General features: G+C 41.8%; 1 protein-coding gene across 1 annotated transcript; it reads left to right on the forward strand.

The window, feature by feature from the left end:
- The first annotated feature begins 5483 nt into the window (after nt 1-5483).
- On the forward strand, nt 5484-25486 carry LOC120036659 (steroid 21-hydroxylase). The gene is made up of 11 exons (XM_038983042.1): nt 5484-5592; nt 5739-5828; nt 6073-6227; nt 7145-7240; nt 10707-10817; nt 10981-11067; nt 11224-11319; nt 12104-12217; nt 23460-23626; nt 24804-24907; nt 25122-25486. The coding sequence occupies exons 1-11, from the start codon at nt 5499-5501 to the stop codon at nt 25367-25369; spliced, it is 1362 nt and encodes a 453-aa protein (XP_038838970.1). The 5' UTR covers nt 5484-5498; the 3' UTR covers nt 25370-25486.
- The last annotated feature ends 143 nt before the right edge of the window (nt 25487-25629 follow it).

Here is a 25629-nt window from a genome sequence, read left to right on the forward strand (position 1 = left end):
GGAAGAGAGAGGACAGGAATAGAGTTTATGAGGAGGGGAGGAAGAGAGAGGACGGATAGAGTTATGAGACAGGGAGGGAAGAGAGAGGACAGGATAGAGTTATGAGAGAGGGGAGAGAAGAGAGGGACAGGATAGAGTTATGAGAGAGGGGGAGGGAGAGAGGACAGGATAGAGTTGATGAGGGGAGGGAAGAGAGAGGACAGGATAGAGTTTATGAGAGAGGGGAGGGAAGAGAGAGGAACAGGATAGAGGTTTATGAGACAGGGGAGGAAGAGAGAGGCAGGACAATAGAGTTATGAAGACAGGGGAGGGAAGAGAGAGACAGGTATGAGTTATGAGACAGGGGAGGAAGAGAGAGGACAGGATAGAGTTACGAAGAGAGGGAGGAGATAGAGAGAGAGGACAGGATAGAGTTATGAGAGAGGGGAGAGAAGAAGAGAGGACAGGAGAGAGTTATGTAGACAGGGGAGGCGAAGAGAAGATGACAGGATAGAGTTATGAGAGAGGGGAGAGAAAGAAGAGGACAGGATAGAGTTATGAGACAGGGGAAGAAGAGAGAGGAACTGGATAGAGTTATGAGAGGGGAGGACAGGATAGAGTTTTATGAAAGAGGGGAGGGAATAGAGAGGACAGGATAGAGTTATGAGAGAGGGGAGGGAAGAGAGAGGACAGGATAGAGTTATGAGACAGGGAGGGAAGAGAGGAGGTGATGGATAGAGTTTATGAGAAGGGAGGGAAGAGAGAGGACAGGATAGAGTTATGAGACAGGGGGGAAAGAGATGAAGGAATCGAGTATGAGAGCAGGGGGAGGGAAGAGAAGAGGACAGGAATAGAGTTATGAGACCCAGGGGAGGGAAGAGAGAGGACAGGATAGAGTTATGAGAGTGGAGAAAAGAGAGAGGTGAGAGAGAGGGGAGGAAGAGAGAGGACAGGATAGCGTTAGGAGAGAGGGAGGGAAGAGAGGGACAGGATAGAGTTATGAGAGAGGGGAGGAAGAGAGAGGACAGGATAGAGTTATGAGAGAGGGGATAGAAGAGAGAGACAGGATAGAGTTATAGAGAGGGGAGGAAGATAGAGAGGACAGGATAGAGTTATGAGACAGGGAGGAAGAGAGAGGACGGATAGAGTTATGAGAGAGGGGAGGGAAGAGAGAGGACAGGTATAGAGTTATGAGACAGGGGAGGGAAGAGAGAGACAGGATAGAGTATGAGAGAGGGGAGGAGAGAGCGAGGAGGATTAGAGTTTTGAGAGAGGGGAGAGAAGAGAGAGGACAGGAATAGAGTTTTGAGAGAGGGGAGAGAAAGGAGAGAGGACAGGATACGAGTTCTGAGAGAGGAGAGAAGAGAGAGGACAGGATAGAGTTATGAGACAGGGAGGGAAGAGAGAGGGAGAATAGAGTTATGAGACAGGGGAGAGGAAGAGAGAGGACAGATAGAGTTATGAAGAGGGAGAGAGAGAGAGGACAGGATAGAGTTATGAGACAGGGGAGGGAAGAGAGAGGGAGGATAGAGTTATGAGACAGGGGAGGGAGAGAGAGGAAGGATGAGTATGAGGAGGGGAGAGAAAAGAGAGAGACGATAGAGTTATGAGAGAGGGGAGGAAGAGAGAGGACAGGATAGAGTTATGAGAGAGGGTGGAGAGAAGAGAGGGACAGGATAGAGTGTATGAGAGAGGGAGGAGGAAGAGAGAGGACAGGATAGAGTTATGAGAGAGTGGAGAAAGAGAGGACAGATAGAGTATAGACAGGGGAGAGAAGAGATGAGGACAGTATATGAGTTATGAGAGAGGGGAGAGAAGAGAGACGGAACAGGATAAGAGTTATGAAGAAGGGGAGGGAAAGAGAGGCAGGATAGAGTTCATGAGAGAGGGTAGGAGAGAGAGGGCCAGATAGATTGATACAGCGGGAGGGAAGAGAGAGGACGATAGAGTTATGAGAGAGGGGAGGGAAGAGAGAGACAGGATAAGTTATGAGAGAGGGGAGGGAAGAGAGAGGGGAGGATAGAGTTATGAGAGGGCAGGGGAAGAAGAGAGGACAGGATAGAGTTATGAGAAGGGGAGGGAGGAGAGGACAGGATAGAGTAATGAGAGAGGGGAGAGAAGAGAGAGGACAGGATAGAGTTATGAGACAGGGGAGGGAAGAGGAGGACAGGATTATAGTTTATGAAAGGGAGGAAGAGAGAGGACAGGATAGAGTTATGAGACAGGGGAGAGAAAGAGAAGGGGACAGGATAGGTTATGAGAGAGGGGAGGAAGAGAGAGGACAGGATAGAGTTATGAGAGAGGGGAGAGAAGAGGAGGACAGGATGAGTTAGAAGAGAGGGAAGAAAGAGAGGACGATAGAGTGATGAGAGAGGGGAGGAAGAGAGAGGAGGATAGAGTTATGAGAGAGGGGAGGGAAGAGAGAGGGACAGATAGGAGTTATGAGAGGGGAGAGGGAAGAGAGAGGAAACAGGATAGAGTTGAACAGGGGAGGAGAAGAGAGGACAGGATAGAGTATGAGACGCGGAGCGAAGAGAGGACTGGAGAGTATGACAGAAGGGAGAGAGAGGACAGGAAGAGGTTATGAGACAGGGAGGGAAGAGAGAGGACAGGGAAAAAAAAAAAAAAAAAAAAAAAAAAAAAAAAAAAAATTTTTAAGAAAAAGTTTTTTAAAAAATTGGGGGGGGGAAAACAAAAAAAGAACCCCCCCCCAGGGAGGGAAGAAGAGAGGACAGGAATAGAGTTATGAGAGAGGGCGAGAAGAGAAGGACAGGTAGAGTTTATGAGAGAGGGAGAGCAGAGAGAGGACAGGATAGAGTTATGAGACGAGGGAGGAGAAGAGAGAGGACAGGATAGAGTTATGAGAAGGGGAGGGAAGAGAGAGGACAGGATAGAGTTATGAGAGAGGGGAGAGAAGAGAGAGGACAGGATAGAGTTATGAGAGAGGGGAGGGAAGAGAGAGGACAGGATAGAGTTATGAGAGAGGGGAGAGAAGAGAGAGGACAGGATAGAGTTATGAGACAGGGGAGAGAAGAGAGAGGACAGGATAGAGTTATGAGAGAGGGGAGAGAAGAGAGAGGACAGGATAGAGTTATGAGAGAGGGGAGGGAAGAGAGAGGACAGGATAGAGTTATGAGAGAGGGGAGAGAAGAGAGAGGGGAGGATAGAGTTATGAGACAGGGGAGGGAAGAGAGAGGACAGGATAGAGTTATGAGAGAGGGGAGGGAAGAGAGAGGACAGGATAGAGTTATGAGAGAGGGGAGGGAAGAGAGAGGGGAGGATAGAGTTATGAGAGAGGGGAGGGAAGAGAGAGGACAGGATAGAGTTATGAGAGAGGGGAGGGAAGAGAGAGGACAGGATAGAGTTATGAGAGAGGGGAGAGAAGAGAGAGGACAGGATAGAGTTATGAGACAGGGGAGGGAAGAGAGAGGACAGGATAGAGTTATGAGACAGGGGAGGGAAGAGAGAGGACAGGATAGAGTTATGAGACAGGGGAGAGAAGAGAGGGGACAGGATAGAGTTATGAGAGAGGGAGGGAAGAGAGAGGACAGGATAGAGTTATGAGAGAGGGGAGGAAGAGAGAGGACAGGATAGAGTTATGAGAGAGGGGAGGAAGAGAGAGGACAGGATAGAGTTATGAGACAGGGGAGGGAAGAGAGAGGACAGGATAGAGTTATGAGACAGGGGAGGGAAGAGAGAGGACAGGATAGAGTTATGAGAGAGGGGAGGGAAGAGAGAGGACAGGATAGAGTTATGAGAGAGGGGAGGGAAGAGAGAGGACAGGATAGAGTTATGAGACAGGGGAGGGAAGAGAGAGGACAGGATAGAGTTATGAGACAGGGGAGGGAAGAGAGAGGACAGGATAGAGTTATGAGAGAGGGGAGGGAAGAGAGAGGGGAGGATAGAGTTATGAGAGAGGGGAGGGAAGAGAGAGGACAGGATAGAGTTATGAGACAGGGGAGGGAAGAGAGAGGGGAGGATAGAGTTATGAGACAGGGGAGGGAAGAGAGAGCAGATCATTCTCAAAACTCAAATGAAAACATTTCTTTTTCAAATTGCCTTGAATGATTCCTATTAATATTTTGCAATGTGATACTTTGGTCCCATCTTTTGACTTCTATGTGAACTCATGCTGTATAGGTTCCACCTCTGTTCCTATCTGAGTCTCTCCAGCAAAGTAAACATCATCCTCTTCTAAAATCACATGTCCTTCAGAAAGACCCTGCCTTGGTGCAACCTAACCTCGGCTGACCAAAGGACTTCAATCATCCTCCAACTTGGAGCCATATTTCCACCCAGTTGCACCATGAGAACAAGCCAAAGACCTTCAGTGGTTTGGTGTGTCAGGTCAACATGTTACTGAGATATCCAAGGATATCGGTCGTCGTAGTTTCTCCGCTGTTGTTTTTTTCCACCATATAAATACATTGAAATAATAGTTGGTTATCCAGAGGGTCAAGACAAGACAATATTTACCCATCCTTGAGCAGGACCATGCCAACACTGAAGAGGGGTGGCACATGCAGGGTCTGTGAGGAGTCTGTATAAAAGGGAAGACCAGAGTGAAAGGTGATTTTGGGGGGACAAGGAGAGTGAGACTTAAAGCCTGCATAATGACAGCGTATGTGTCAGTGGTGAGTGTGGGTGCTGTGGTCGTGCTTACACTGTTATGGATCCTGCTCATCTACCGCCCTGGAAAAGGAGACAAAGTTACACAGGGAGAACCCAATGGATGTCAGTCAGCAGGTAATCAATACAATGCTCTTTCTTCCTTTATGTACTGTACAGTCTATGTCCTACAGGTAAAGGGCCAATTAGCTGTTGAAACACAGACAATGCCCTCTCCCCATCACTGTTTCGCTATAAAGCTGAGAGATGTGGCTGGAGAAATGTCATCTCTCTCAAATTCATAGACAGAGCTATCCATAATATCAACATGATAGTTGTAACCATGTTTTGACGCTCTACAGTGTTTGTTGACATTTACTTTGTTTACAAACACCGGAGTAAAACAATCTAATATTTTGGTTCTGATGGGGAACAACAGTGGAACTAAGCTCATTAAGGCATTTATAAGTTATATTCTTTAAGAATCAATGGGTACATTTCCTTAATATCATACATATCATGGCTGTAGCAACTGCTGATTGGCCCTTCAAGGGTCTAGGACAATCTATGACAGTCTGTTCAACGATCTATATCAAAAGCTGCTTTACCTGGAACTCCGCTTATCATTAGATTATAGGCTATGAATAGGCCTTATGTAAACCTCAATGTAAACGGTAATAGGACAAGTCATTTTCCATATGGGCACGTGGCTTCGCTTGATTAGCAATGGTCAACAGTAACATTATGAAGAGAATGACAACCAACTTTCCCTTTGTGTACCTACTGTATGTTATCCAGCTCCTCCATCCCAAGCTGTTGGGTCTCGACTTCTGCACTCTTTCTATCAGTTCTTTCCCCGTTCTCTCTCTCCCTCTCTCCCTGGCCCTCTCTCTCTCCCTCTGCTGGGCAACATGCTGGAGCTGGCACACGACCACCTGCCCAGTCACCTGACCTCCCTGGCACGTCGCTATGGCAACATCTACCGCCTCAAGTGTGGCAACACCAGTAATGAAGTCACTTCCAACCAAGTGACTCAAGTTAACTCTGTTTGAAGACAGAATAGTTGTTGATACATGTAACATCCTCAGTATGTGAACGGTTTCAGTATTACAGTACGTTTGTCTTGACTCTGCATTTTGTGTTTGCTGCAGCCATGGTGGTATTAAACAGTGGTGACATCATCAGAGAAGCCTTGGTGAAGAAATGGTCTGACTTTGCTGGGAGACCACATTCTTACACCGGTAAAGAACACGTTACTAGAACCACCCGAGTATTCCCAGCAACCATCACTCACTTCTGTTACTCTGAGCCAACAGTGCTTTTGATTCAAATGATTTACCCTTCACCTCACTCTTTCTTCGCCCTCCATTTCGCCCCACCCTCCCTCATCTCTCCCTACCTACCTCCCTCTCTCTCCTTTCTCTCTCTCTCTCTCCCTCTGTCTCTCTCTCTACCCCCCTCCCTCCCTCCCTACCTGTCTCTCAGGAGACGTGGTGTCAGGGGGAGGCCGCTCCATCTCTCTGGGGGACTACAGTGAGGAGTGGAGGGCCCATCGCCGTCTGGCCCATAATGCACTGCAACGCTGCTCCCAGCAGTCGCTCCACGGGGTCATCCAGAAACAGGCCCTCCACCTGAGACAAGTAGAGATGAAACACATGACAGTTCTAAACTTGTTTTCGCTTTGTCATTATGGGCTAGTGTGTGATCAGATGTGTATTTATTTAGATTAAGGCTGTAACGTAACAACATTTGGAAGAAGAGAAAGGGTCTGAATACTTTCAGAATGACCTGTATATGTACAAATTCATTGTTTTACACAATATTTTAACACATTTGATCGGTTTCTCAAAGGAAAGCTTCCCTGACCAAGATGGATGATTGTTTGTCATGTTGCTAGGATCCTAATCTGGGTTAAACCAGAACTAAAATCTTTTGTAATTTTTTCAGATGCTTGATTAGGTTCTGGGGGTAAACCTGTTAGAAATAAAGATTTCTGGTTTGTGAAGTATCCACCCTCACAAAAATAATCTCTCAGCTTCAGCGTTCTAGAGTTCTATATGTAATGATATGGTTGTATGCTCCTGCAATGTTTACTCCACGAAGACCTTCCACCTTTCTGGGGGTCAAAACATTGTAATGAACTATAATGGAGCATACACCAATGTGGAGGTATTTCGAACCCTTGCACAGAACACAGAACACAGAACACTTTCTCTACCAAGGGAGGGAACAGCAGCATGGAACAAATACACTGTGTTCTGAGAAGGAATGTAAACCAACATGTACCAGTACACTGACTGACTCAACTGGAGATTACACAATGCAACACAACCTCAGCAACATGCCAACCACAACTTAATGATGTATCACGTGTTGTACTTCTTGTTTGTGGCCTTGTGTATTGACGATGTAGTGGTTTCAAATTGAAAAAGTTACAGCCCAAAAAAAGTTGAAGTGACAAGTCAGCGGGGTAACTCATCTTCTTAAGTTGAGGCAATCGATATGTAGTTTACAGTGAGGGAGTTTATATCTGAATATGTAACCTGTGATCCATCAGGTGCTGCTGGACTATAACGGCAGAGCTGTGGATCTCTCGGAGGACTTCACTGTAGCAGCCAGTAACGTCATCACCACACTGGCCTTTGGGAAAGAGGTGAGGATCACACCTGGGTTCAAATAGTATGTGTTGTCTGCGCTTGATTGAGCTTGCCTGGCACAACGGAACCAATGGAACAGTCCCAAAAAAAGAAACCACAGCCATTTGATCTGGCTGCTCCAGGCAGGCTCAATCAAGTATCTGGAAGAAAACCACCACTATTGAAGCCGGCTATCTGTCAGTACTCTGAGTCTGTACAGTGTATACACCAGGAGTGGCACCCTATTCCCTATATAGTGCACTACTTGGGCTTTGGTGAAAATGTAGTGCACTATATAGGGAGTAGGGTGTTATTTGGGACATAACCCATAATTAGAATGAAGAGAGACACCAGGTTTGGCCAAGGAATAACCATGACGGAAATATAGTCATGTATTTTATTAACCACTGCGTGGGTAAGCTATCTAAAAGCAGAGGCACGATAAGCAGTTATATATCACAGTTGGAAAATTGAACCAGGCTGGTTATCTAGTGGGGTTGGTGATCAAATCAAATCAAATCAAATTGCATTTGTCACATGTGCCGAATACAACAGGTGTAGACTTTACAGTGAAATGCATACTTACAAGCCCTTAAACAACAATGCAGTTTTAAGAAAAATACCTAAAAAAAATAAAAAATAAAAGTAACAAATCATTGAAGAGCAGCAGTAAAATAACAATAGTGAGACTATATACAGGGGGTACCGGTACAGAGTCAATGTGTGGGGGAACCAGTTAGTCGAGGTAATTGAGGTAATATGTACATGTAGGTAGAGTTATTAAAGTGACTATGCATAGATAATAACAGAGAGTAGGAGCAGTGTCAAAGAGCAATGCAAATAGTCTAGTTAGTCATTTGATTAGATGTTCAGGAGTCTTATGGCTTGGGGGTAAAAGCTGTTGAGAAGCCTCTTGGATCTAGACTTGGCGCTCCAGTACCGCTTGCCATGCGGTAGCAGCGAGAACAGTCTATTACCATGGGTGGCTGGAGTCTTTGACAATTTCCAGGGCCTTCCTCTGACACCGCCTGGTATAGAGGTTCTGGATGGCAGGAAGCTTGGCCCCAGTGTTGTACTGGGCTGTACGGACTACTCTCTGTAGTACCTTGCGGTCGGAGGCCGAACAGTTGCCATACCAGGCAGTGATGCAACCCGTCAAGATGCTCTCGATGGTGCAGCTGTAGAACCTTTTGAGGATCTGAGGACCCATGCCAAATCTTTTCAGTCTCCTGAGGGGAAATAGGTTTTGTCGTGCCCTCTTCATGACTGTCTTGGTGTGCTTGCACCATGTTAGTTTGTTGGTGATGTGGACACCAAGGAACTTGAAGCTCTCAACCTGCTCCACTACAGCCCTGTCAATGAGAATGGGGACGTGCTCGGTCCTCCTTTTCCTGTAGTCCACAATCATCTCCTTTGTCTTGATCACGTTGAAGGAGAGGTTGTTGTCCTTGCACCACACGGCCAGGTCTCTGACCTCCTCCCTATAGGCTGTCTCGTTGCTGTCGGTGATCAGGCCTATCACTGTTGTGTCATCGGCAAACTTAATGATGGTGTTGGAGTCGTGCCTGGCTGTGCAGTCATGAGTGAACAGGGAGTACAGGAGGGGACTGAGCACGGACCCCTGAGGGGCCCCCGTATTGAGGATCAGCGTGGCGGATGTGTTGTTACCTACCCTTACCACCTTGGGGGCGGCCTGTCAGGAAGTCCAGAATCCAGTTGCAGAGGGAGGAGTTTAGTCCCAGGGCCCTTAGCTTAGTGATGAGCTTTGAGGACACTATGGTGTTGAACGCTGAACTGTAGTCAAAGAATAGCATTCTCACATAGGTGTTCCTTTTGTCCAGGTGCGAAAGGGCAGTGTGGAAGGCAATAGAGATTGCATCATCTGTGGATCTGTTGGGGCAGTATGCAAATTGGAGTGGGTCTAGGGGTTTTGGGATAATGGTGTTGATGTGATCCATGACCAGCCTTTCAAAGCACTTCATGGCTACAGACGTGAGTGCTACGGGTCAGTAGTCAGTTAGGCAGGTTACCTTAGTGTTCTTGGGCACAGAGACTATGGTGGTCTGCTTGAAACATGTTGGTATTACAGACTCAGACAAGGAGAGGTTGAAAATGTCAGTGAAGACACTTGCCAGTTGGTCAACGCATGCTCGGGTACACATCCTGGTAATCCGTCTGGCCCTGCGGCCTTGTGAATGTTGACCTGTTAAAAGGTCTTACTCACATCGGCTGTGGAGAGCGTGATCACACAGTCGTCCGTGTGTTTTGGGTATGTGGGTGGTGTGCTTACAGTAATAGCCATGCATGGTTAGTTTACTGTTAAGGTTGTGCAACTTTACGCAATGAATGACACCAAATTGACCAACAACACATTTTGATCCAAAAAACCTCCCACTGGGCAAACACTGGTTGAATCAACATTGTTTCCAAGTCATTTCAACGCAAAATCTATGTGATGAAGTTGAATCAACGTGGGAAACTAATTGGATTTGCAAAAACTCATCAACGTAAGGGATTTATTTATTATTTTACCCAACTTTAACCTAAATCCAATGACAAGGTGATATTTTTAGTTGATTTCACGTTGAATTCACGTTAGTTGACAACTCAAACAAATGTAAATCAAAACTAAACGTTGAACTGATGTCTGTGCCCAGTGGGTTATGTAACAGTACTGTACATTGTTTCAGTGTTGAAGTAATATCTCATTATATCCCAGTTTAATCTAACAACAACCTGAAAGAGTTTAGCAATCCTTTATACAAGAAAAACGTATTGGTGCTTTATGAATACCGTAAAATCATGTTATAGAAGGTGGAAAAGGGTTATGCCACATATGGTAAAGCATCTACTGTACTACTGTGTGTACTGTAAATAATAATACTGATAATAATTATGATAATACTAGGATAATGATAATAATAATTATGATAATAATAATAATTTTGATAATGATAATAATAATAACAAATGGGATTTTTTAATAACTTTTCAACGAGCCAAAGACGCTTTACATACAGTAGTATCAAATGGAATAAGTGGGACTTCCTGTAATATATTGTAACGGTCATCGTTGCATGAAGAAGTGGACCAAAGCGCAGCGTGGTAAGTGTTCATGATTTATTGAAAAAAACTGAACACTGAATAACAAAAACAACAAAGAGAACGACCGAAACAGTTCTGTCTGGTGCAGACACAAAAAACAGAAAACAACTACCCACAAAACACAGGTGGGAAAAGGCTACCTAAGTATGGTTCTCAATCAGAGACAACGATAGACAGCTGCCTCGGATTGAGAACCACACCCGGCCAAACACACAGAAATAGAAAACATAGAACACAAAACATAGAATGCCCACCCCAACTCACGCCCTGACCAAACCAAAATAGAGACATTAAAAGGATCTCTAAGGTTAGAGCGTGACATATATTGATTCATTTGTCTGTGTTTGTGACCCCTGTCTATTTGTCTGTGTCTTTTAGTATGAGAAGAGTTCTGCAGAGCTGCAGAGACTGCATGGCTGTCTTAATGAGATCGTGTCTCTATGGGGCTCTCCCTGGATCTCTGCTCTGGACTCCTTCCCACTGCTCAGGGTCGGTCAAGTTTATACACTCATACTACACTATCTGACAGGGAAACTGCATGCACAGACAGCTACTCTGATACACACATTAAAATGTCTAAAATGGTGCAAACAAAAGTGGGAATATGTGATTCTCTTGTGTAATTATATTGATCTGTTCCCATTTGTCCAAGAAATTGCCCAATCCTCCGTTCTCCCGTCTTCTGAAAGAGGTGGCCAGGAGAGATGAAATCATCAGAACACATCTGGATGAGTACAGGGTTGGTGTGAATACTGTAGCTTCTTTTTCAAACGTTTGTTCAAGTAGCCAGCAGCAAACACAAATACAATCATGTCAAAGTTTAAAAAAAGCATCTGTAATGTAATATTGGTACATTGGTAGCATATGGAATATATGAACTGTATTGCTGCCACAGATGCAGGCACTGAGCAAAACATCTGAGGAAGCCATTGCCATCACAAGCGCTCTCCTCGACGGCCTTGGGAAGCCCCAGGACACAACACAGGGCGTGGTAGGTTCTGGCTTATCATGGTTTACAACCTGAACTCAGATGTAGACGTAAGATAGTAAAGTGAATCCGGGCCCCTACAATTAGTATTATAGGTTACGTTTTGTATAGTATGTATTAATTGAAATTCGTACAATATGTTATGAATTTGCAAAAAGTATGATATGTTGCGAATTCTAATTTGTTGTTGCTAACGTTAGCTAGCTGGCTAAGGCTAACGTTAGAAAGGCTAGGGGTTAGGGTTAGGAGTTAAGGTTGGGGTTTGGAGTTAGATTAAAGGGTTACAGTTTTGGTTAGGGGAAGGGTTAGCTAACATGCTAAGTAGTTGCAAAGCATCTAAAAAGTAGTAAGTAGTTGCACAGTTGCTAATTAGATAAAAGTTATCCGTGACGAGATTCAAACACGCAACCCTTGGGTTGCTAGACGTTCGCGTCAAGTAACTGTCTTTCTTATGTAACCACACCAAACGTAACATATCATACTAATTTGAGTTTTCCAGATTAACGTTCACTATGTTAGGTCTAGTCTATGGCACCAGGCTGTGGTTTATCATGGTAATCAATCAAAATCACAAAGCAAATGCAAATGCTCACTACAGAACTCTACTACTTGATATAAACATGTAATAGTAAGTGATATACTGCACATCCGAAACGGCACCCTGTTCCCTAGTGCACTACTTTTGACCATGGCCCTGGTTAAAAGCAGTGCACTATATAGAGAATAGAGTGCCATTTGGGTCACACACATGGTCATGGTGTGCAGTAAGGGCATGGTCCATTCCCAGGTCCTGACAGACACTCACGTCCACATGGCCACTGTGGACCTTCTGATCGGGGGAACAGAGACAACAGCTGCCTGGCTCAGCTGGACTGTGGCCTTCCTACTGCACAGGCCTGAGGTACACTACAGAACTCTATACACTACACTACAGAACTCTATACACTACACTACAGAACTCTACACACTACACTACAGAACTCTACACACTACATAACTCTATACACTACACTACAGAACTCTATACACGACACTACAGAACTCTATACACTACACTACAGAACTCTATACACTACACTACAGAACTCTATACACTAAACTACAGAACTCTATACACTACAGACCTCTATACACTACAGAACTCTATACACTACACTACAGAACTCTATACACTACAGAACTCTATACACTACAGAACTCTACACACTACACTACAGAACTCTATACACTACACTACAGAACTCTATACACTACACTACAGAACTCTATACACTACAGTACAGAACTCTATACACTACACTACAGAACTCTATACACTACACTACAGAACTCTATACACTACAGAACTCTATACACTACAGAACTCTATACACTACACTACATAACTCTATACACTACACTACAGAACTCTATACACTACAGAACTCTATACACTACACTACAGAACTCTATACACTACACTACAGAACTCTATACACTACACTACAGAACTCTACACACTACATAACTCTATACACTACACTACAGAACTCTATACACGACACTACAGAACTCTATACACTACACTACAGAACTCTATACACTACACTACAGAACTCTATACACTAAACTACAGAACTCTATACACTACAGACCTCTATACACTACAGAACTCTATACACTACAGAACTCTATACACTACACTACAGAACTCTATACACTACAGACCTCTATACACTACAGAACTCTACACACTACACTACAGAACTCTATACACTACACTACAGAACTCTATACACTACACTACAGAACTCTACACACTACACTACAGAACTCTATACACTACACTACATAACTCTATACACTACACTACAGAACTCTATACACTACACTACAGAACTCTATACACTACACTACATAACTCTATACACTACACTACAGAACTCTATACACTACACTACAGAACTCTATACACTACAGTACAGAACTCTATACACTACACTACAGAACTCTATACACTACACTACAGAACTCTATACACTACACTACAGAACTCTATACACTACATAACTCTATACACTACAGAACTCTATACACTACACTACATAACTCTATACACTACACTACAGAACTCTATACACTACAGAACTCTATACACTACACTACAGAACTCTATACACTACACTACAGAACTCTACACACTACACTACAGAACTCTATACACTACACTACAGAACTCTACACACTACACTACAGAACTCTATACACTACACTACAGAACTCTACACACTACACTACATAACTCTATACACTACACTACAGAACTCTATACACTACACTACAAAACTCTATACACTACACTACAGAACTATATACACTACACTACAGAACTAGATACACTATACTACAGAACTCAATACACTACAGAACTCTATACACTACACTACAGAACTCTATACACTACACTACAGAACTCTATACACTACACTACAGAACTCTATACACTACACTACAGAACTCTATACACTACACTACAGAACTCTATACACTACATAACTCTATACACTACACTACAGAACTCAATACACTACACTACAGAACTCTATACACTACACTACATAACTCTATACACTACACTACAAACTCTATACACTACAGAACTCTATACGCTACAGTACAGAACTCTACACACTACACTACAGAACTCTATACACTACAGTACAGAACTCTATACACTACAGTACAGAACTCTATACACTACAGTACAGAACTCTATACACTACAGAACTCTACACACTACACTACAGAACTCTATACACTACACTACAGAACTCTATACACTACACTACAGAACTCTACACACTACACTACAGAACTCTATACACTACACTACATAACTCTATACACTACACTACAGAACTCTATACACTACACTACAGAACTCTATACACTACACTACATAACTCTATACACTACACTACAGAACTCTATACACTACACTACAGAACTCTATACACTACAGTACAGAACTCTATACACTACACTACACAACTCTATACACTACACTACAGAACTCTATACACTACATAACTCTATACACTACAGAACTCTATACACTACACTACATAACTCTATACACTACACTACAGAACTCTATACACTACAGAACTCTATACACTACACTACAGAACTCTATACACTACACTACAGAACTCTACACACTACACTACAGAACTCTATACACTACACTACAGAACTCTACACACTACACTACAGAACTCTATACACTACACTACAGAACTCTACACACTACACTACAGAACTCTATACACTACACTACAGAACTCTATACACTACACTACAGAACTCTACACACTACACTACAGAACTCTATACACTACAGAACTCTATACACTACACTACAGAACTAGATACACTATACTACAGAACTCAATACACTACAGAACTCTATACACTACACTACAGAACTCTATACACTACACTACAGAACTCTATACACTACACTACAGAACTCTATACACTACACTACAGAACTCTATACACTACACTACAGAACTCTATACACTACATAACTCTATACACTACACTACAGAACTCAATACACTACACTACAGAACTCTATACACTACACTACATAACTCTATACACTACACTACAAACTCTATACACTACAGAACTCTATACACTACAGTACAGAACTCTATACACTACAGTACAGAACTCTATACACTACAGTACAGAACTCTATACACTACAGTACAGAACTCTATACACTACAGTACAGAACTCTATACACTACAGAACTCTACACACTACACTACAGAACTCTACACACTACACTACAGAACTCTATACACTACAGTACAGAACTCTATACACTACACTACACAACTCTATACACTACACTACAGAACTCTATACACTACACTACACAACTCTATACACTACACTACAGAACTCTATACACTACATAACTCTATACACTACACTACAGAACTCAATACACTACACTACAGAACTCTATACACTACACTACATAACTCTATACACTACACTACAAACTCTATACACTACAGAACTCTATACGCTACAGTACAGAACTCTACACACTACACTACAGAACTCTATACACTACAGTACAGAACTCTATACACTACAGTACAGAACTCTATACACTACAGTACAGAACTCTATACACTACAGAACTCTACACACTACACTACAGAACTCTACACACTACACTACAGAACTCTATACACTACAGTACAGAACTCTATACACTACACTACACAACTCTATACACTACACTACAGAACTCTATACACTACACTACACAACTCTATACACTACACTACACAACTCTATACACTACACTACAGAACTCTATACACTACACTACAGAACTCTATACACTACACTACAGAACTCTATACACTACACTACACAACTCTATACACTACATTACAGAACTCTATACACTACACTACACAACTCTATACACTACACTACAGAACTCTATACACTACACTACAGAACTCTATACACTACAGAACTCTATACACTACACTACAGAACTCTATACACTACACAACTCTATACACTACATTACAGAACTCTATACACTACACTACACAACTCTATACACTACACTACAGAACTCTATACACTACACTACAGAACTCTATACACTACAGAACTCTATACACTACACTACAGAACTCTATACACTACAGAACTCTATACACTACACTACAGAACTCTATACACTACAGAACTCTATACACTACAGAACTCTATACACTACACTACAGAACTCTATACACTACACTACAGAACTCTATACACTACACTACAGAACTCAATACACTACAGAACTCTATACACTACACTACAGAACTCTATACACTACACTACAGAACTCTATACACTACACTACAGAACTCTATACACGACACTACAGAACTCTATACACGACACTACAGAACTCTATACACTACACAACTCTATACACTACACTACAGAACTCTATACACGACACTACAGAACTCTATACACTACACTACAGAACTCTATACACTACACTACAGAACTAGATACACTATACTACAGAACTCAATACACGACACTACAGAACTCTATACACTACACTACAGAACTCTATACACTACACTACAGAACTCTATACACTACACTACAGAACTCTATACACTACACTACAAACTCTATACACTACACTACAGAACTAGATACACTATACTACAGAACTCAATACACGACACTACATAACTCTATACACTACAGTACAGAACTCTATACACTACACTACACAACTCTATACACTACATTACAGAACTCTATACACTACACAACTCTATACACTACACTACAGAACTCTATACACTACAGTACAGAACTCTATACACTACAGAACTCTATACACTACACTACAGAACTCTATACACTACAGAACTCTATACACTACACTACAGAACTCTATACACTACAGAACTCTATACACTACACTACAAACTCTATACACTACACTACAAACTCTATACACTACATAACTCTATACACTACAGAACTCTATACACTACACTACACAACTCTATACACTACACTACAGAACTCTATACACTACACTACAGAACTCTATACACTACACTACAGAACTCTATACACTACAGTACAGAACTCTATACACTACAGAACTCTATACACTACACTACAGAACTCTATACACTACAGAACTCTATACACTACACTACAGAACTCTATACACTACAGAACTCTATACACTACAGAACTCTATACACTACACTACAGAACTCTATACACTACAGAACTCTATACACTACAGAACTCTATACACTACACTACAGAACTCTATACACTACACTACAGAACTCTATACACTACACTACAAAACTCTATACACTACACTACAGAACTATATACACTACACTACAGAACTAGATACACTATACTACAGAACTCAATACACTACAGAACTCTATACACTACACTACAGAACTCTATACACTACACTACAGAACTCTATACACTACACTACAGAACTCTATACACTACACTACAGAACTCTATACACGACACTACAGAACTCTATACACTACACAACTCTATACACTACACTACAGAACTCTATACACGACACTACAGAACTCTATACACTACAGAACTCTATACACTACACTACATAACTCTATACACGACACTACAGAACTCTATACACTACACTACAGAACTCTATACACTACACTACAGAACTAGATACACTATACTACAGAACTCTATACACGACACTACAGAACTCTATACACTACATAACTCTATACACTACAGAACTAGATACACTACACTACAGAACTCTATACACTACACTACAGAACTCTATACACTACACTACAGAACTCTATACACGACACTACACAACTCTATACACTATACTACAGAACTCAATACACGACACTACAGAACTCTATACACTACACTACAGAACTCTATACACTACACTACAGAACTAGATACACTATACTACAGAACTCAATACACTACAGAACTCTATACACTACACTACAGAACTAGATACACTATACTACAGAACTCAATACACGACACTACAGAACTCTATACACTACACTACAGAACTCTATACACTACAGAACTCTATACACTACACTACAGAACTCTATACACTACACTACAGAACTCTATACACTACACTACAGAACTCTATACACTACACTACAGAACTCTATACACGACACTACACAACTCTATACACTACACAACTCTATACACTACACTACAGAACTCTATACACGACACTACAGAACTCTATACACTACAGAACTCTATACACTACACTACAGAACTCTATACACTACACTACAGAACTCAATACACGACACTACAGAACTCTATACACTACACTACAGAACTCTATACACTACAGAACTCTATACACTACACTACAGAACTCTATACACTACACTACAGAACTCTATACACTACACTACAGAACTCTATACACTACACTACAGAACTCTATACACGACACTACAGAACTCTATACACGACACTACAGAACTCTATACACTACACTACAGAACTCTATACACTACACTACAGAACTCTATACACTACACTACAGAACTCTATACACTACACTACAAACTCTATACACTACACTACAAACTCTATACACTACAGAACTCTATACACTACACAACTCTATACACTACAGTACAGAACTCTATACACTACAGAACTCTATACACTACACTACAGAACTCTATACACTACACTACAAACTCTATACACTACACTACAAACTCTATACACTACAGAACTCTATACACTACAGTGGAGAACTCTATAAACTACACTACAGAACTCTATACACTACACTACAGAACTCTATACACTACACTACAGAACTCTATACACTACAGAACTCTATACACTACACTACAGAACTCTATACACTACAGAACTCTATACACTACACTACAGAACTCTATACACTACAGAACTCTATACACTACAGAACTCTATACACTACACTACAGAACTCTATACACTACACTACAGAACTAGATACACTATACTACAGAACTCAATACACTACAGAACTCTATACACTACACTACAGAACTCTATACACTACACTACAGAACTATATACACTACACTACAGAACTCTATACACGACACTACAGAACTCTATACACGACACTACAGAACTCTATACACTACACTACAGAACTCTATACACTACAGAACTCTATACACTACACTACAGAACTCTATACACTACACTACAGAACTCTATACACGACAGAACTCTATACACTACACTACAGAACTCTATACACTACACTACAGAACTCTATACACTACACTACAGAACTCTATACACTACACTACAGAACTCTATACACTACACTACAGAACTCTATACACTACACTACAGAACTCTATACACTACACTACAGAACTAGATACACTATACTACAGAACTCAATACACTACAGAACTCTATACACTACACTACAGAACTCTATACACTACACTACAGAACTCTATACACTACACTACAGAACTCTATACACGACACTACAGAACTCAATACACGACACTACAGAACTCTATACACTACAGAACTCTATACACGACAGAACTCTATACACGACAGAACTCTATACACTACACTACATAACTCTATACACTACACTACAGAACTCTATACACGACAGAACTCTATACACTACACTACAGAACTCTATACAGTACACTACACTACAGAACTCTACACACTACACTACAGAACTCTACACACTACACTACAGAACTCTACACACTACAGAACTCTATACACTACAGAACTCTATACACTACACTACAGAACTCTATACACTACACTACAGAACTCTACACACTACACTACAGAACTCTATACACTACAGAACTCTACACACTACAGAACTCTATACACTACAGAACTCTATACACTACAGAACTCTACACACTACACTACAGAACTCTACACACTACAGAACTCTATACACTACAGAACTCTATACACGACACTACAGAACTCAATACACTACACTACAGAACTCTATACACTACACTACAGAACTCTATACACTACACTACAGAACTCTATACACGACACTACAGAACTCTATACACGACACTACAGAACTCTATACACGACAGAACTCTATACACTACACTACAGAACTCTATACACTACACTACACTACATAACTCTATACACTACACTACAGAACTCAATACACTACACTACAGAACTCTATACACTACACTACAGAACTCTATACACTACAGAACTCTATACACTACACTACAGAACTCTATACACGACACTACAGAACTCTATACACTACACTACAGAACTCTATACACGACACTACAGAACTCTATACACTACACTACAAACTCTATACACTACAGTACAGAACTCTATACACGACACTACAGAACTCAATACACTACACTACAGAACTCTATACACTACACTACAGAACTCTATACACTACACTACAGAACTCTATACACTACAGAACTCTATACACTACACTACAGAACTCTATACACGACACTACAGAACTCTATACACTACACTACAGAACTCTATACACTAAACTACACTACATAACTCTATACACTACAGAACTCTATACACTACAGAACTCTATACACTACACTACAGAACTCTATACACTACACTACAGAACTCTATACACTACAGAACTCTACACACGACACTACAGAACTCTACACACTACACTACAGAACTCTACACTACAGAACTCTATACACTTAACTACAGAACTCTATACACTACAGAACTCTATACACTACACTACAGAACTCTATACACTACACTACAGAACTCTACACACTACACTACAGAACTCTATACACGACACTACAGAACTCTATACACGACAGAACTCTATACACTACACTACAGAACTCTATACACTACACTACAGAACTCTACACACTACACTACAGAACTCTACACACTACACTACAGAACTCTACACTACAGAACTCTATACACTAAACTACAGAACTCTATACACTACAGAACTCTATACACTACACTACAGAACTCTATACACTACACTACAGAACTCTATACACGACAGAACTCTATACACTACACTACAGAACCACACACTACACTACAGAACCACTACACTACAGAACCATACACTACACTACAGAACCATACACTACACTACAGAACCACACACTACACTACAGAACCACACACTACACTACAGAACCACACACTACACTACAGAACCACACACTACACTACAGAACCACACACTACACTACAGAACTCACTACACTACAGAACCACACACTACACTACAGAACCACACACTACACTACAGAACCATATACACTACACTACAGAACTCTATACACGACACTACAGAACTCTATACACGACACTACAGAACTCTATACACGACAGAACTCTATGAACTACACTACAGAACTCTATACACTACACTACAGAACTCTATACACTACACTACAGAACTAGATACACTATACTACCACCAGGGGTATGCGCAATGTTGTCTGGAGTACGTCAAATAACAATGTGATTCACACTTTTTAAAAATGTTTTCTGCTTCACATTTTCAAACAGTCCAACGGGGCTATACATTTGGGTGAGGCTTTTTTCCTCGCCTGAGTAGCCTTGTTTCACTGCCAAAAATAAAATTTAACCATTTAGTGTTCAGCGGAATAACAACACAATGTCGAATACAGGTAGCCTAGTCAAATAATTAACATGCAATCGCATTAACCGTTACTCACGGGAATTCCACTAACGGTCCATATGTAGCCAAACCTAGCTGCTGCTCATATTGGTATCTGTACTGATGGCACAAAAGCCATGACCGGGAGACATAGTGGAGTGGTAACATGCGTGCAAGCAGTTGCTCCTGACGCCACTTGGGTACACTGCAGCATCCACCGAGAGGCTCTTGCTACCAAGGGAATGCCTGACAGCTTGAAAGACGTTTTGGACACTACAGTGAAAATGGTTAACTTTGTTAAAGCAAGGCTCCTGAACTCTCGTGTATTTTCTGCACTATGCAAAGATATGGGCAGTGACCATGTAACGCTTTTACAACATACAGAAGGTGGTTATGGTTATGAAGGGGCAATGTATTGACAAGTTTTTTGGAATTGAGAGACGAGCTTAAAGTTTTCTTTAGTGACCATAATTTTCACTTGTCTGACGAGTTTCTCACACGACTGGCCTATCTGGGTGATGTTTTTTCTCGACTGAATGATCTGAATCTAGGATTACAGGGACTCTCCACAACTATATTCAATGTGCGGGACAAAATTGAGGCTATGATTAAGAAGTTGGAGCTCTTCTCTGTCTGCATTAATAAGGACAACACACAGGTCTTTCCATCATTGTGTGATTTTTTGTGTGCAAATGAACTCAAGCTTACGGACAATGTCAAATGTGATTTAGCAAAGCACCTGAGTGAGTTGGGTGCGCAATTACGCAGGTACTTTCCGAAGTGGATGACACAAACAACTGGATTCGTTATCCCTTTCATGCCCTGCCTCCAGTCCACTTACCGATATCTGAACAAGAGAGCCTCATCGAAATTACAGCAAGCGGTTCGGTGAAAATTGAATTTAATCAGAAGCCACAGACAGATTTCTGGATTGGGCTGCGCTCAGAGTATCCTGCCTTGGCAAATCGCGCTGTTAAGACACTGATGCCCTTTGCAACCACATACCTATGTGAGAGTGGATTCTCGGCCCTCGCTAGCATGAAAACTAAATACAGGCACAGACTGTGTGGAAAATGATTTACGACTGAGACTTTCTCCAATACATCCCAACATTGCAGAGTTATGTGCATCCTTTCAAGCATACCCTTCTCATTAACCTGTGGTGAGTTATTCACAATTTTAGATTAAGTTTTTAAATAAGGTTTTATATGTAAGATGGTTAAATAAAGAGCAAAATTATTGATTACTATTATATTATTATTTGTGCCCTGGTCCCATAAGAGCTCTTTGTCACTTCCCACGAGCCGGGTTTTGACAAAAACTCACACTCATTCTTATGTTTAATAAATGTATCACTACTCTACACACTATACTACAATACACTACACTACACTACACTACACTGTATTCACCAGTGTCCTCAGACCTTTGATATATGCCTTACATAGTATTCTATAGAGATGGAACTAGACTGAAACCCACAGATGTGTTGTTGGCTTGCATTCCATTATAGACTGTAAGTCAAAACTTACGTTTGAGATCACTTCACATGGTGAGATGCTTCTCTTTCTCTCTCACTCTCTCTCCCTTTATCTCTCCCTCTGTCTCTATTACTCTCTCTCTCTCTCCCTCCATCCATCTCTCTCTCTCTCTTTCTCTCTCCCTCCATCTCTCTCACTCTCTCTCCCTTTATCTCTCCCTCTGTCTCTATTACTCTCTCTCTCTCTCCCTCCATCCATCTCTCTTTCTCTTTCTCTCTCCCTCCGTCTCTCTTACTCTCTCTCTCTCTCTCTTTCCTCCTCCCTAGGTGCAGTACAGAGTGTATGATGAGATGTGTTCGGTGCTGGACGGGCGCTACCCTCAGTACAGTGACAGACACAGGCTGCCAGTTCTGTGTGCTGTGATCAGTGAGGTGCTCAGACTCAGACCTGTGGCTCCGCTAGCCGTGCCTCACAGAGCCATCAGAGACAGCAGGTGAATGGAAGATATACCAGGGGAGGCTGGTGGGAGGAGCTATAGGAGGACGGGCTAAAATGGAATAAATGGAACAGAGTCAAACATGTGGTTTGCATTTATTTGATGTGTTTGACTCCGTTCCATCAAATCCATTCCAGCCATTACAATGAGCCTGTCCTCCTATAACCCCTCCCACCAGTCTCCTCTGTGATATACTTACTGTAGTACCATATAGCATTACTGTATAACATTACTGTATATCTTTACTCTATATCATTACTGTATATCATTACTGTATATCATTACTGTATAACATTACTGTATAACATTACTGTATATCTTTACTGTATATCATTACTGTATATCTTTACTGTATATCATTAATGTAAATCATTACTGTATAAGATTACTCTACAGAGCATCTCAATAAATGCACTGTGGGAAAGTACTGTACAGCTATGTGTAACTTTCACCATCATATGGGAGCTTATGTTTTGATGCTGTTACTCTGCTTTGTACAGTACATTTGCCTTGCCAACTTCCCTTCTGTGCCGTTTTTCTACCTAAAAGTAATACCTCATCATACAGTACTAATGCATGTTTATACACTGAGTACACAAAACATTAAGAACACCTGCTCTTTCCACGACATAGACTGACCAGGCGAATCAGGTGAAAGCTATGATCCCTTAATGATGTCACTTGTTAAATCCACTTCAGTCAGTGTAGATGAAGGGGAGGAGACAGGTTAAAGAAGGATTTTTAAAGCCTTGAGACAATTGGGACATGGATTGTGAATGTGGTGCCATTCAGAGGGTGAATGGGCAAGACAAAATACTCCAATGCCTTAAAATGGGGTAAGTTAGTAGTAGGTGCCAGGCGCATCAGTTTGTGTCAAGAACTGCAACACTGCTGGGTTTTTCACGCTCAACAATTTCCTGTGTGTATCAAGAATCGTCCACCACTCAAAGGACATCCAGCCAACTTAACACAACTGTGGGAAACATGGGAGTCAACATGGGCCAGCATCCCTGTGTAACGCTTTCGACACCTTGTAGTCCATGTCCCAATGAATTGAGGCTGTTCTGAGGGAGGGGGGGGGGGTACAACTTAATATTAGGAAGGTGTTCCTAATGTTTGCTATACTCAATGTATGTGCAATGTATAATTCTGTGTCTATTCCATATGTGTTCAGTATTGCAGGCTACTTCATCCCTAAAAACACTGTCATCATCCCCAATTTGTTTGGGGCGCATCATGACCCTGCAGTGTGGACGGATCCCTATGCCTTCAAACCAGGTGCTGGGCTATTGAGTGTACTGGTAATGTCCCAAATGGCATCCTATTCCCTATAGAGTGAACTACTATTGATCAGGGCCCATAAGGCTCAGGTTAAAAGTAGTGCACTATATAGGGAATAGGGTACCATTTGGGATGCAGACCTAGCATTCCTTTCACTTGGCTCAGCAACATAGTTCCAGCAGCAGCTAACAGTAGACCCTCTCTCTTTCAGAGCGGTTCCTGGAGGGTGGGGGGGCCTCGACGCGTGCTCTCCTGCCTTTCGGCGGGGGCGCTCGGCTGTGTTTGGGGGAGGCCGTGGCCAAAATGGAATTGTTTCTGTTCACCGCCTACTTGTTACGTGATTTCCAGTTCGTACCAGCTGAAAGCCAGACCTCTCTACCAGACCTGACAGGAGTAGCCAGTGTGGTACTCAAAGCCAAGGCCTACACAGTCATAGCACAGCCCAGACCTGGGCCTTGACCTCTCACAGAGTTTGTTCATGTACAGTGATCACATTACATTTCTATCAATCATTAGGCTCTAGAGGAAGTATTCCTGTAAGAGAAGGCATATATTGTGTAGTATTGTGCAGTAATGGTGAAGTAATTGGAATGTATAGAATAATATTTTCTATTTCTAATAAATACTTCCTCTTTTAACAAGGAAGGATGCATTTCTTACTCCCTAAATAGACACACCATAGGTAGCCTGAATGAGAATGCTGATAGGTTTATTAGAAG

The sequence above is a fragment of the Salvelinus namaycush genome, unplaced genomic scaffold (genome assembly GCF_016432855.1).
Source record: "Salvelinus namaycush isolate Seneca unplaced genomic scaffold, SaNama_1.0 Scaffold141, whole genome shotgun sequence".
NCBI lineage: Eukaryota > Metazoa > Chordata > Actinopteri > Salmoniformes > Salmonidae > Salvelinus > Salvelinus namaycush.

Excerpts from the sequence above, each read along its gene's own strand:
- LOC120036659 (XM_038983042.1), top strand. The coding sequence starts at position 5,499 with ATGCTGGAGCTGGCACACGACCACCTGCCCAGTCACCTGACCTCCCTG. Across the intron at positions 5,829-6,072 it reads GAGACCACATTCTTACACCG|GAGACGTGGTGTCAGGGGGA; the intron begins GTAAAGAACACG and ends CCTGTCTCTCAG. Across the intron at positions 24,908-25,121 it reads TCCCTATGCCTTCAAACCAG|AGCGGTTCCTGGAGGGTGGG; the intron begins GTGCTGGGCTAT and ends TCTCTCTTTCAG.